Genomic DNA, 14,293 nt, shown 5'->3' with positions numbered 1-14,293 from the left:
ACAGTAGCTGATAGACCCTTAATCATAAGTCAATTTTAAAATTTCAATGCGATAAAACTTGTTTTTTTTTTCAATGTGACCAAGGAGGAGGTAATTATCAATGGGTCTACCAAATCAACGTAATTTGTAGGACCAAGAGATTTGACAAGGTTTAATTTGTACTATATGGTTCCATGGGTTACCTTTGAAACACGGCATTTAGCTGAGACATCATTGTCAAGCCTAGAACTAGTTCCGTATAGAACTTCTTATATTATCCAAACCTAGCACCTTGCGTTTCGACTGACTAATAATAAACAATGTTGGATTAATGAAACATCTGGTGCGAAAAAATATATATATTCTGAACTAGAGATTCAGTGGATAGATACAAGAATTAGAACTTTGAAGTTGAAAAGAACCACAATCATGGATCCCAAGACAAGAAAGCTTGGGGGATCTCTGAAAGTTCCTTTTGTCCAAGACTTGACTAAGGAAAATCCCTCTTCTGTTCCAACTCGTTACATACGGCCCGACAATGACCAATATCCAACCATCTCTAACGGTGGTTCTTTCCACCAAATACCAGTTGTGGATATGCAAAACTTGTTTAGTTCTGCTGAGGAGGTAAGTGATTTGGAGCTTCAGAAGCTGCATTCTGCTTGCAAGGAGTGGGGTTTTTTCCAGGTATATATACAAGGATTGAATGTCTGACAAACATATATTTGTGTGACAAGCTATTGTATATTTGAAATAACTTGATTATACAACTTTTTTACAAAAATAAATTACCAAGTATTGATGTTTGGATGTTTGAACCATCGATTTGATGTGAGATTTGAACTGTAACCAACATCGGAGAGGAACTTTAAATTCTTTTTGGTGGCCACTAGACCAAAACTCTATGGTTACCTTTTTCAAGGTTTGAGACTATCCCACTTTCTTTTTTTTTTTTGTTCTGAAAAAAAAAAAAACCATCTTCAAATGAAAGCAAAGTCCTATGAAAAATGAATCCGTTGAATGACTTAATCATCTTTGACCTGAATTTTACGAGTGCAAATCAGTTGAAAGTATACATTTGCTTATGTGCTGTTCCATCCAGACGCTATTACTTATGAGAAAAACTGTCAGCAGCGGATTAATCATGGAGTTAGCTCTTCATTGGTTGAGAAATTGAAATCAGAAGTTCAAGATTTTTTCAATCTGCCGATGGCTGAAAAGAGCAAATATGGTCAAGAACCAGGAGATGTAGAAGGATATGGGCAGGCCTTTGTCAAATCAGAGGAGCAAAAGCTTGACTGGGCTGACATGTTATACATGATCACTCAACCAGAAGATTTAAGGAAACCTCATTTATTCCCCAAGCTGCCTCTTCCTCTAAGGTATATATATTTGACCAACCATGCACAACACACACAAAACGGGGAATTTAAATCAAGTGTCATATCTTTAGTCTTGTAATTCTTTAACCATGCAGTTTTAGGATGAAAACTGTTTATGACATGAAACTAACATACGTAGTGTGCTAAAATTTTAGGCAAACTGTACTACTAGTTACTGAACTTTCTTGAATGAAAAAAAATTTAATGAAAATTTAATGGCTATTGATGCACTTTCCCATATGGTTTTGATTGAAGCAATTCAATGATGCCATTTAATTTAACGTTTTCATGTCTATCTAAATTTGAATGCTAATGCATCAGACAGGTGAGATTTTTTAGCAGGTAAAGTTGATTTTTCTGTAAAATTATCTACTGAGAAAGATAGTATAAAAGAATATGTTGATGTGATAATTTTTAAAGTTAACATTTCAGATTTATGTTTAGGGAAATATAAAGATCCAGGAACGGCTGAATACATGATGACGAAGGGTCAAGCAAAAAAATTAGCTGAAATGCCAATGAGAAATTAACCACCTTGCCGCCCTCCATCCACTATCTTCCAATCCAAATAAAAAGAGAAAAATATATTTAGAACAACAATATGAATAATTCAAAACATTAACCTATTGTCCATATGCTAGTAAGTCCACTAAGACTTAAGAAGCTTTCTTTTTCAATTTTTGTGAGATTGAGAAAAATAATGACCTGCCAACAATTTCCGTTTGTGTTTTGATCAAAGATTGATTTTTTTTTATAAAACATCATATTTTCATTAAATTTGCACTAATGGCAGAAATTATATTATCAAACATATACAAATATCAAATAACAGATCTGAAGAACAATAAAAATTACATTATAAATCTCCAAATTTAAAAATTGAGATAAAATAATTGTAACTCCACGGATATTTGTACATGCGTGTAATCATCAAATCTACTGATTAACTGCTTCAAGTCCATATATTATAGTGAGATCTACCAAATAGATCCAAGAAATTGTAGATCTGATAATCAAAACCTAAAAAACTCAAATGTAATAAAAGAAAAATGAAAAAATTATAAAAATCTCTCACTAGGAATCCTTAGAAGAGAATAAAACTCCACTAAAAAATTTAGGAGAGAAAAAAACTTTCACTAGACAACCCTAAGGAGAGAAGAAACTCTTACTAGAAAATTTTAAGAGATATGTTATTCACAAAAATGAAAAGAAACTATAGAGAGAGCCCCTCCCATGGGGAAAGATTAAAAAAATCTGATCTCTCTCTCACGGAAGAGTTGGAGAGTTTTAGTTAGAGAGTTTTTTTCAAAGAGAAGGAAGAGAGAAGGAGGATGGCCTAAGATATTTTAGGTCAAAATATTACTGATATTATAAAAGATGAAGTTGAACAATAAAAAATCACCAATTCACTGTGAAAATGGTTACAATGAGCTCAAATTTATTGAAATATCTTGATTCACTGTGTAATTTGAAAATAAAACAAATCAGTTACGATTTTAAGTTCATTATAATATACATCTAAATTTATACTTAAGACTTAGGTATGCTAAGTTCTCCTTGTAGCTTATTTGTATGTTAATCAATCCAATAACACTACAATACATGAAACTAACAATGAAGTTTGTGCGCAAAATTTACTTTTCTTTTCTTTTGTTATGATACTAAACGGATATTTATGGTAGTTACCCTTATATTCCTTCAAATGTTCTTGGTTCTGCTACATAGGGAAAGTCTTCATGAGTACTCTATAGAGCTCAAAAGTCTTGCCTCGAAGATTCTCAACCTAATAGCAAAAGCATTGGGAATGAAACATGAAGAAATTGAAGTGCTTTTTGAAGAAGGGTTGCAATCCATGAGGCTGACTTACTATCCTCCATGTCCTCAACCTGAGCTGGTCACAGGCCTCTGCCATCACTCTGATCCTGTTGGCCTCACCATTTTACTTCAAATCAACGATGTACAAGGTCTCCAAATCAAGGAAAATGAAGCTTGGGTTCCTGTTCTTCCACTTCCTAATGCTTTTATAGTCAACGTTGGTGATATCCTAGAGGTAAGGATTCGCATAAATATAAGGCTTTATTGTGAATTGCCCCATTAACAAGTACATGCTTTTCAATTTGCTCCATCGTTGTTTGTTCTAAGGGTCAGTCACACTCTGCTCTGCTAAGCTTTGGGGGTAGGCACACTTTTGACTTTACTATTACGAGCCTTAAAATTGTATAGTTGGCCCCTTGAAAACTAGTCAAAGATATGACTATTAACGTCATAAGAAAAAAAGTGAGTGTAAGGATGTTAATGCCCTTTCATTTCTGAAATGATTAATAATTTATTATTATTACCATTTTGTTGCTAAAAAATTTATATCTTCTCTATAGTATCTAATATACAAAAAATCAAATTAATAAAACAAAAAAAAAAGCTTTTTCAATTTAATATCCTTAAAGTCTTTTCAAATTCATATTGAATTAATGTTCTTTTATCTTATACATTGTTTTCAATTTATTGGACTTTAAATCTAATAGTAATAATAAATAATCTAGTAATAAAAAAAATAAAGCTTGTTACAATAAAAAATAATATAGTAATAACAATAAATAAAGTTGGCAAAATTTTGAAATCATACTATAATATTAAGCTTGTTACTACTTAACAGAGTAATATTTTATTCTTTTAGTTTAGGGATAATTTCATATACCTCCCCTGAGGTTTCTAACAGTCTCACTCCCCTCCCCTGTGGTTTCAAAAATACCACTAACCTGCCCTAAAACTAAATAGGCAGTCTCAAAGTAGATCCAATTCAAAAATACAAATAATAAAAAAAATGGGCAGCTGGAGAGAGGAACAACTATATACCACAAATGCCTTTATTATCTTGCATTAATGAGCTAATCTCATATGAAGAAAGTGGGTTGAGAAGAGGTTCAAGAAACTGGAAGAAAAAGAAAAATTGATGCTAGAGCTTTTGCAATAGGTAGAATTGGCACAAAACAAATTTGTTACTATTCGAAATTTTGTTAGTGAAAAACTTGAAAATATTGCTTTACAAGGGTAGTGTTCTGAGTCATATTAAATAACTTAATTTGATTCTGAATCAAATGGAGGTACGAGTAGATGGGGTTAATTTGACAGGGTAAAAGCTGGAATAAGTGCAGAAACTTGGGACTTTAAGAGAAGAATTTTAGAATTGGCAATCCAAAAGAAAGAGTTTGATTCTGTTCAAAACATCCTAGGCAGACTTGTCTCTGAAAGTTGATTAGGAAACTCAACTCTGCCAATGTGAGAAAGAAAATTAGGAAAAATGGTCTAAAAATTCAGCTGCTGTAGGGTTGTTCTTGTGAGGTACCTCCTCACTGGAGAAAATTGCAGAAATCCCGGACAAACGAGTTGCAATGCTGAAGGTGCTTTTAACAGCATTCATGATGATTATCCTGAACGAAATATTAGCAAACTTGCGAGGGTATTTAAGTCTCTTTGACCATGATAATATAAGAAATGAGACCTAAAATTCTGAAGGGAAGGTTAGCGGTATTTTTGAAACCACAGGGGAGGGGTGTGAGACTGTCAGAAACCTCAGGGGAGGTATCTGAAATTATCCCTTTAGTTTATGTAAATTGTTAGAAGAATATTTTTGTTATATTTTGTTTGTCAGATTAGTCAACTATGAATTACTTAACTAAATTTTTAATAACGACTAATATATATTATCTAAACTTAGAGGAGAATAAATAGAGATTAAATAAAAAAAATCACTTTCTTCACCAGTAAAAGGGCATTAATAGTAAACTATATATAATTTCATCAACAAAAGAGCAATATTGTCATAACACTCAATTTTCTTGACAAAGTTAAGATTTCAAACATTGACAAAGGTAAGATTTCAAACATTCACTAGATTTCTGGTGGTGTGAGGTGCATATTTTTAAGGTTTAAGGTGGTAAAGTATGAGTACCTCCAAATCCAAAGCTCAGGGGAACAAAGTGGTGAACAAGCTTTGTTTTGATTGGATCTGTCCTCTCCCTAGACTTCCAATATTTACATTTTTTTCCAACATTTACCTAATGTGCCACAACAATCCTATAAAAGCCCAAATTGTCATGCGGAATGCACTTACTCTCCGACTACAATTAGCTTATGTACCAAATTTTTAGTAACTTAGTCATCAGAATCTTTTGCTAAGCTGTGACTGATAAAGCTATCAGAACTTCCAGTGTCCATCAATACGTTCACTACTACACTTCTCATAACCTGTTGTAGAGTAATGGTCTTTCTTTTGAGCCCAGAAGACAAAGTATGAAATGACATGTCTACCACAACCCCAATATTACTAGTAACCTCATCTTGCTTCCCTTGGACATCTGCAAACTCAATTTCCTCCTCTTCGTCTTCTGCCATCAGATGCAGCTGCTTTACGTTGATGTCCTGCTCCAAATTTGTTTGCACACTTGAAACAAAAACTATCATTCCTCTGGTGTTGGATGGTGAAATTTTCCATATGATGTTAGGACTAGAATCCTGATTAGCAGATGCTCCTTTTTCAACTCGATAATGGGGGAGCCTATAGCTATTAGTTCCAATACCATGGCCAATTTTGATTTTATATACTTCAAATCTGGAGTCCACATTCTGCCTACCCCTAGTCTAATCTGGCTACGTCAAATGCTACTATTAAAATCTCAGGTTTGAACATCTTGACTGTGCCTAATTTCTTCTGTAGGCCCGCTAATGAAACTGGAGACAGAATATCGTTCACTAAGTCTTAGGGCAAATTACATTTTACCCCCCTGTAATTTAGCATTGTTTACATAACCCCCCTATAATTTTAAAACTATAAATAACCCCTTCATGGTTTAGATTAAAGTGTCAAAGTGACGGAAATTGTCATTCGTAACGAAACTTCTAAAATATCGAAATTACCCTTATAAATACATGACACGCTAACTCCCTTATAGTTTAATATTTTACCATATAACCCCCTTATGATTTTCAAAATATATACATAACCCCCCTTGGTTAATAAATAATTTTCAACTTTGCATAAGGGTATTTTTGATATTTTAGGTGACTCCGTTATGAATGATCATTCCTGTCACTTTGACACTTTAATCCAAACTATGAGGGGTTATATATAGTTTTTGAAACTATAGGGGGTTATGTAAAAATGCTAAAAGTGGAATTTGCCCTAAGTCTTATAACTCCTGAGGAGCATCAAAGTTTTCAACTGTTCAAACTTCTCTTGGTATTCTTCTAAATTACCAATCTATTGTGACTTATTGAAATGTTCCAAATTTCCTCTGTCAACAAATGTGTGCACGATAGTTCTTTAATTCCTTCCAAGACACACTAGCTAGGTTTTTCAATCTTGACCCCCAGGAAATAGTTATCTGTTATTCCCTCATGATACATTTCAATCACATTCATTCTATTTTCATCAAAAAAATTTGTAAAACAAGAATAATTTATGGCATTTTCTGACTCATTCCCTGAGATTATCCCCAAAGAACATAGGTAATTCAACCTTAAGAGTAACTGGGAAAAGGAATCCTATTCCAATTCTCCTTAGTAGTCGCTCCAGGCTCATTTGTGGACAGCAACTTCTGTTGCTTCTAGGAGGTGGGAATCCCGCAATTTTCTTCTTCGCAGATCACTTTCTGATTGTCTTTACAAGACATCACCTTCATCGAGGAGCTGAATTTCTGATACACATTATGAATCATGGACTCCATCTTCTTGCCATTACTTTCCCACTCATCTTTAAACTGTTGCTGGAAATTATTCATGGAGTCTAACTGCTGCTAAAAATTTCCTATGGAAGCCAGAGCCTTGTTCAACCTTGCTTCTATTTCTTGACCTGCTCCTTCAAAGACTTAAAACAAGTAGTTTCAGCCATGATCAGGGGGTATTCAAGCAGCTAGAGTCAACCGCTTCATACCAACAACTATCAGGGACTCAAACATTGGAGTACGAATTAAGTATTCATTTGGGAGAAAAATTAACTAGAGAAGGAAAGAATTAGTTCAGAATGAGGAATGATCAGAACGAGAGAAGAAGAAAGAGATGCAGAAGGAAATATTGACTATAAGAAAGGAATGACCACCAAATCCCTTTCCTAACTAGCTTCACTAACTGAAGGAAATTAAACCAAGCTATCTTAGTATTTAGTTTCCTAATTCTTCTAATTTTGGTTTCTTGTTTGTTTAGTTTTCATATTAGTTTAGGAATTAGTTTCCTTCATTTCTTTCTTGAGCCTGTTCTGTTTGTTTGTTTATTAATATTTCGCTGCCATGCTATTTCTTCAAGTGTGTGATTTGTTTTGATTATTTATCCTATGAGTTATTTTCCTACAAAGTATTAGAGGTCTGGACTTTGATTCTAGGGCTTGTTCATGAAATTGAAGTATGGATCAATGTTATTCATCACGTTATGATGTTTTGATGGTAAAAATGATTTTGAGATTTGGAGTTGGATGATGAAAAAAAATTTCAAGCTATTGGAATTTGGGATTTTGTCTAAAAGGGGTTCACGGAACCTGTAGAAGGTACGAATTATCAAGCAGTTAAAGAGTTAGAGAAGAATAAATAGTTGGATTGCAAGACATTCCACTATCTCAACACCCCAATCCAATAGCATGTAGCCAAAAAATTTATAGATGCAAATACAGCAACGGAGGCTTGGAAAAATTTTGATGAATTTCTATGGTCATGGTGGAGAAGAATTTTGTGATGAGGTAGGAGAAAATTTTTTTTGATGAGTCAAAGAAAGAAGAAATTGCAGAAATTATGGGTACACATGAAGATGAAAAATTTGTGGCCGAAAAAGAAACTGCACATGTGGTTGAGAAAGGAAGTGAAGTGGTTGGTGATATGGAAAATGTAACTAAAGATTGTGATAAGATAGAAATCTTTTATTTCATTGTGGTTGATGAATTTTTTTAAGCAAAAGATGCAATTGTTAGTGTGAAAAAATTAAAGGAAAAATATGGTGATGTTAAAAACATTGGAGGTGGCAACTATGATTTTCTGGTGTTGGGAAATTTTGTTGGTGACATGGAGTAATCAATGGAGTTTGGATGAGCATGTTTAACTTTTTTGACATTAGTGATCAAGGCAAGAAATTCTTCGAAAAGTCTAAGTTTTGACCACTATTACGTGTAAAGATGAAACCAAAAATCAATCATAAGTTGGAGTTAAATGTTGTGTCTACTGCAACTGAGTTTTTCATGTAAATTCAAGTCCGAAATGACATTGGAGGTGACCACAATAATGAGTTTGGTTTAAGGAAGGCAATAAAGAAAATTAAACCAAACTATCTTAGTATTTAGTTTTCTAATTATTCTAGTTTCTTGTTTCGGTGTCTTGTTTGTTTAGTTCCCATACTAGTTTAGGAGATTTCAATCAGTTCCAAATAAGTTTCGGTTTAAAATTGTATTTGTTTACGAAGTTTAGCAATGCATAAAAACTACTAGAGTAGTAGATTATTACTTGAAAAATTGAGTCGAGTTTTGAGAGTAAATTTGAGGGAAAGTCTCATAGTTTAGATTCGTAAGCAAAAAGTTACAATTTGATATTGCTATGATTGAGTTTTGAGTTAAATAAATAATTGAATATTTGTTTGTATAATTATGCTCCTTCTCTTCCCACATACTTTTATATGTGTTAAAATTGCTTTTGTTTCTTATTTGTGCCCTATTATCAAAAAAAAAAAAAAGTCTTCCTTACTTATCTAAATGGGGCCAATGGGTAGAAAAGGCCCATGGCCTAGGTTGGACACCTCTAGGGGTGTCAATGTGTCGGGTTTGGATCCGGACTCGACTCGGACCCGATAATTTTTTCCGAATATGGGTTGAGAAATAATTCCGATACCCGAATCTGTTTACTCTAACAAAAAATAGGTCGGATACGGAATATATGATTCCGACCCGGACTCGAACAATATATTACTAATTATAAAATATAAATATTTCTAAATACATTCTTTTACCAAATTAACAATTTAGTAACGACTTTGTAGATTGATTTATGGTTAGTTTTGGATTGACTATTGAGTTATTTGTGATTTAGTTTTGTAATTTGATTTGTTTATGTTTGGAGATTAGATTTGTAATTGGTTTTGGATTTAATTTTGAAATGTTTAAATTGGGCTTTTTTTTCCTAAGTAGACCTGGATCGGACCCACAACCCGTCAAATCCGATTCCGAAACTCTAAGATCAAGATCTGTCAAGTATATGAGTCGGATCCGAATTTACTACATAAAAACAGGTTGGATTCGAAATTTTCAATTTCAGTCAGAACCCGACCCGTTAACAGACCTAGCCACCTCCATTGCACTTGGGAGGGGTAGCTGCCTAAGGTCTGTCTAAGTGGCAGGGTCTATGTAATAATTTGTGATAGCGAGGGTTTCCATTCGCAAACAAAAAAAATAGAAGAGATAAAAAAAGAAACTCTTGCCAAGTCAGCATATTACATGTCTTTGGACTTAAGTCATTATTAAAATCACGAAATGATATCCAATGATTCATTCAACTTTTTTTTTTTTGGTTGAGGGTAACGACATTCAACTTGAATATCCGATCTATGTGGCAATTCGAAAAAGACAATTTCAGTTCCCAATCTTAGTTTAATATAGCCCAAAATGCAACGAACCCCTATTATGATATATTCCTGCTATAGTTGTCCAACCTCATCGAGTCCATGGACCAAATGAGCTAGGCCTTTGAAGTATCACTTCTAAGAGCATTTTCTCTTCGTGTGTTTTTCATCTGTGTTTTTAAACTCGGACCGGACCGGTTAATCTAACTGATCAAACCAGGAATCAACCAAGTGTTTGATCTGAGTTATCCTAAAAAATTGAATGGGTAGAAATTTGGTCAAATCAGGTCAAAAATCGGATTTGACCGAGTTTGGCTGGAAAAACTGGAAGAACCGGTTGGTGTCAATTTTTTTTTTTTTTGAAAAGATCAAAGTATTTTCAGTATTATGTTTTGACCCCTAAGTTGTTAAAAATTATTAATATACCTCAAATATTTCATATTTTATAATTGTTGTCCTATAGTTTGGTGCTATTTTTCAATCAAGTTCATAATTTTAATTCTAAACTTGTTAATGTTCATTAAATAATGTAAATTGCTACTTGATCATTCTAATTTCTTTGTATTTTCTTGTTAAATATATATGAATATATCTTTATTAATATTAACATGCGCTTAACTATTACATACAATATTTAAATTTTTAAATAATTTTTATTTATGACGTTATCCGGTTCAACCCCGATTGAACCCATTGACCCCTGATCCCTGAGTTCGACGTCCAAGTCTGAAAACATAGTTTTTCATGTGTTGACGTCCACATGATGGCATCTATTTGTGGGATTACATGGCGTTAAAAACAATTGAAGGCTTCCTATACTTATTGATCCAATTGAATTAGTGAGGAGAAAATATATTATTTGGTCTTGTGTGGACTGTGGAGCAAAATATTGAATTTTACCCTTTTATGCTTGCTCGCATGCGCATTCACACATACACACACACATATATATAAACACACTAGCCTCTCTCTTTTACCCTTTTATACCTGCTGGCAGGTATACATGCACATACACATGTTCGCATGTGTATGGAGTACGCAGAGAGAGAGATTGGTATATACTATTGCTTTGTATAAGGCATGAGAGTGGGAAGGGACAACTTTTAGCAAACGCAAAAGAATTGTTATGTTTCTAAAGATTGTAGCCTTTGTGTGTAGAATTAGTACTTGTGATTGCAGGGGATCGATCCCGTGACTTAAACTATTGAAGCCAGTTAAGTAACTATCCATTCGCTATTGTCACTCGGAAATTAGTTTACAATTATCCCTTTTTCCTCAAAACAAAATATTCCTGCATGAAAATCTTTTGAAAGGTACAAACAAGTGCATTATGTCATATACGAAGTATGGATACTAAACTATTGAACAACAGGTAATCCGTCTAGCTTATTTACAATAATAGTTAGACTTACAAACCTTTTGCTTTGGTATGAAAGCAATTCTTGATTATTTTGTGTCGTCAACTTGGCAGATTATAACCAATGGAGCTTACAAGAGTGTAGAGCATCGAGCAATTGTAAACTCACAAAAGGAAAGACTTTCAATTGGTACGTTTACTTTCCCAAAATTGAATGGTGATCTAGGTCCAGTACCAAGTCTCATCACTCCTGAAAATCCAGCAAAGTTTAGCAAAGTCCTCATGGTGGACTATTTGAAAAGACTATATTCCCGTGAATTAGATGGGAAATCATATATCGATACGATGCGAATTTAAGCGAAGATAATGTCTATTATGTTGCAGGTTGAAATGAAGGATGTGGTTATGTATATGCTCCTTAAAAAATTGTTGTTTGGTGGTTATCTGATCTTTGTTGGATAAAAAACAATTGTCAATTTGTTCGAGTCTCTCTAAGCAAGATCTTGTTTGCCTATTCGTTTTTTCTCTTTTAGATTCTTTTTCCTCTGTTAATTATCCAAAGACATATTAGTTCAATTTTCCAGTCCAATGGCTTCATTTCTTTGCACACAATAAAATACTTGTTGGTTTCCTCTTAGTCATTTTCCCGAGAAATGAGAGCCCTTTCCAATCTGATGCTATCTAACGGCCAATCAATTTTTTTTGAGCAAATAATGAGGATTTTATTTGATTACTGGGTTCAAACTTGTACGTGCAACGTGGTCGTATCTAGAGATACCTATGTAAACAAAGAAACTAGAAAAATAAAAATAAAAAGCTGCCAATTAAATTATAGAAATCGTGTTTGGGACAAGGGGTGGACATTTTCAAAGTCAACAGTCTATAGGTTGGTGACAAAATTCTGAAATTACGATTTAGATCAAGCCACAAATTTTTGGACCAGGGGCATGCACGGTATCACTAGCAACCGTTCGGAACAGTGTAAGAATTTTTGGATTGTAATTCAAAATAAACAGCTCATACATTCTTACAACAAACACGCAATTATTATGTATAGGATTCACATGAGCGGTAACAAAATATTACACTTCCATCGTGAAGATTTACAGTCTGTTCAATCTAAATTACAATCAATTTAAAAATCTTTACACCATTTCAGACAGTTGTCACTAACAACCTCCCGTCCTCCTGGTCCCAAAATTTTGATAGAGTAGTACCTAAATATTCGCGGTTGCACTGGCAACAAATCCTATGGTCCTGCCTGTCCCTCGCCGCCCCCCCCCCCCCCAACCCCCACACAAACAACAGCCGCCCATGCTTTGGACTCTAGCTTTGTTTCAGTAGTGACACTGACATGTCCTAGCACAATCTTCATCTGCTTGAGCGGATTCTGCCTCACCCAAATTTAATCTATAATGTGTGTGGGGTTCTTTGTAGCTTTAGCTGCGTATGCTGACTACGTTGGCCTTAGCTGCCTAGAGGTTTTAGAATATGGAAATATTGTCTGCATTCGAGAATTTCACGGTAGGAGAAAAATACTTCTTGATAAAGTAACTCAGAAAGGAAAAGTAAAAGATTCATTGGAATTCTCCAGTGCCATACATTTGCTTTGTAAGATGCAGTTTCATATGAGCGAAAAATATAGGATGATTTTGGTCCAAGAAAAAAAAGAGAAAACCAAAAAAGAAGCTCCTACGATTAAGTTATTAACCAAATTAACAGGTTCCAAATCAGGAAATTTAGCTATGTGCAGTTCACTTGCATCTGAACAGTTTGTTTCTAAATCTAATCCTTAACTAATCATTTGAGTTTTGCTGTTAAAATAGCCAGAAAAGAACTGAGCATACAAAAAATAAAATATAGCATTTACGATTGGAGCATTGGTAACATGCATGGACATACAATTCTACCGACACGAGATTCTAAGCAACCAAGTATAAAGTTGCACGTTATTTCTATTAGAACCCAATTTTCAATTTAAGTTAATCTTTCAATTTGGCAATCATCCCTCGTCGTACTACTATAGCTACAGTATTCAAACAACTAATCTATCAAACCTTTTCTTACATAGCAGCAATAAAATAAATGCAGACCTTGGCACAAATCCTTCCCCAAACTAGTTTTGCCCAAGTCATCTTCTTTCTTGAGCCACTAAGAAGCTTCATGGCAGTTTTTGTATGGAATACACCAGATAAACATTTCTCCCACACAATTTGATCCTCAAACCCCACCAAAGGTTCAAAACACGCAGGTATAGCTTCCTTTAGCCTCCTCAGTTCAGCTGTTTCTTTCCTGCCTACAGGCCATCTCCACTTACCATCCACTTTAATTTCTGATACAGAAGCATTTGGTTTGCATCCAAAACTGTAAAGTAAGTTGCCTATTAATTGTTTATATAATGGCCCAAGGGGATGCCATGTATCAAACCAGAAATTGGTGTTAGTCCCATTCCCCATAATATGTCTAATAAAAGGTTGAGCCAAATCTCTAATCTGCAAAATTTTCCTCCAAACCTAGGATGCTTCATTTGAAACCTTCACAGACCATAAAAATTTGTTCCTTAACGCCCAAACAGTTATATGTGCATGGAAGTATTTTGTTATTTTCCAAGACAATAAATGAACTGACTTTATATTTAAAACCTTCAACAACTTTTTCCCTATCTACCACAAGACTTGACCATAATTTTATCTAAATCGACACACATAAGATTAACTTAAAGTAATGACTAGGAATTAATGAAAATAAATATCGATAACTGTGGATGTACCATTGCCTATAGGTTCGATGATATACAACCACCTAACAAAACAAAGGGTTAAATAATCAAAGCCCCTAACTTTTAGTGTAATTTGCACTTTTTCCTTAACATCATCTTAATTTTTTGCACTTTGGCACTCCTGGTAATGGAATTACTAATTTTACCAGTGGTTCCATCTTTATTCAAAGGGGCTATATATATATATATATATATATATATATATATAGG

At 34.0% G+C, this 14,293-nt stretch overlaps 1 protein-coding gene across 1 annotated transcript; it reads left to right on the top strand.

The window, feature by feature from the left end:
- The first annotated feature begins 317 nt into the window (after positions 1-317).
- Positions 318-11,818, top strand: LOC113709125 (oxoglutarate-dependent flavonoid 7-O-demethylase 1-like). Its single transcript, XM_027231882.2, has 4 exons — positions 318-666; positions 1,114-1,361; positions 3,087-3,411; positions 11,419-11,818. Exons 1-4 carry the CDS (start codon positions 409-411, stop codon positions 11,659-11,661), a joined length of 1,074 nt encoding a protein of 357 aa, XP_027087683.1. The 5' UTR covers positions 318-408; the 3' UTR covers positions 11,662-11,818.
- The last annotated feature ends 2,475 nt before the right edge of the window (positions 11,819-14,293 follow it).

This window comes from Coffea arabica, chromosome 9c (assembly GCF_036785885.1).
Source record: "Coffea arabica cultivar ET-39 chromosome 9c, Coffea Arabica ET-39 HiFi, whole genome shotgun sequence".
Taxonomy (NCBI): Eukaryota; Viridiplantae; Streptophyta; class Magnoliopsida; order Gentianales; family Rubiaceae; genus Coffea; species Coffea arabica.
This window is presented reverse-complemented; position numbering and strand designations above follow the sequence as displayed.

Coding starts and splice junctions, on each gene's coding strand:
- LOC113709125 (XM_027231882.2), top strand. CDS start 409: ATGGATCCCAAGACAAGAAAGCTTGGGGGATCTCTGAAAGTTCCTTTT. Junction 1,362..3,086: donor AAGCTGCCTCTTCCTCTAAG/GTATATATATTT, acceptor TCTGCTACATAG/GGAAAGTCTTCATGAGTACT. Junction 3,412..11,418: donor ACGTTGGTGATATCCTAGAG/GTAAGGATTCGC, acceptor TCAACTTGGCAG/ATTATAACCAATGGAGCTTA.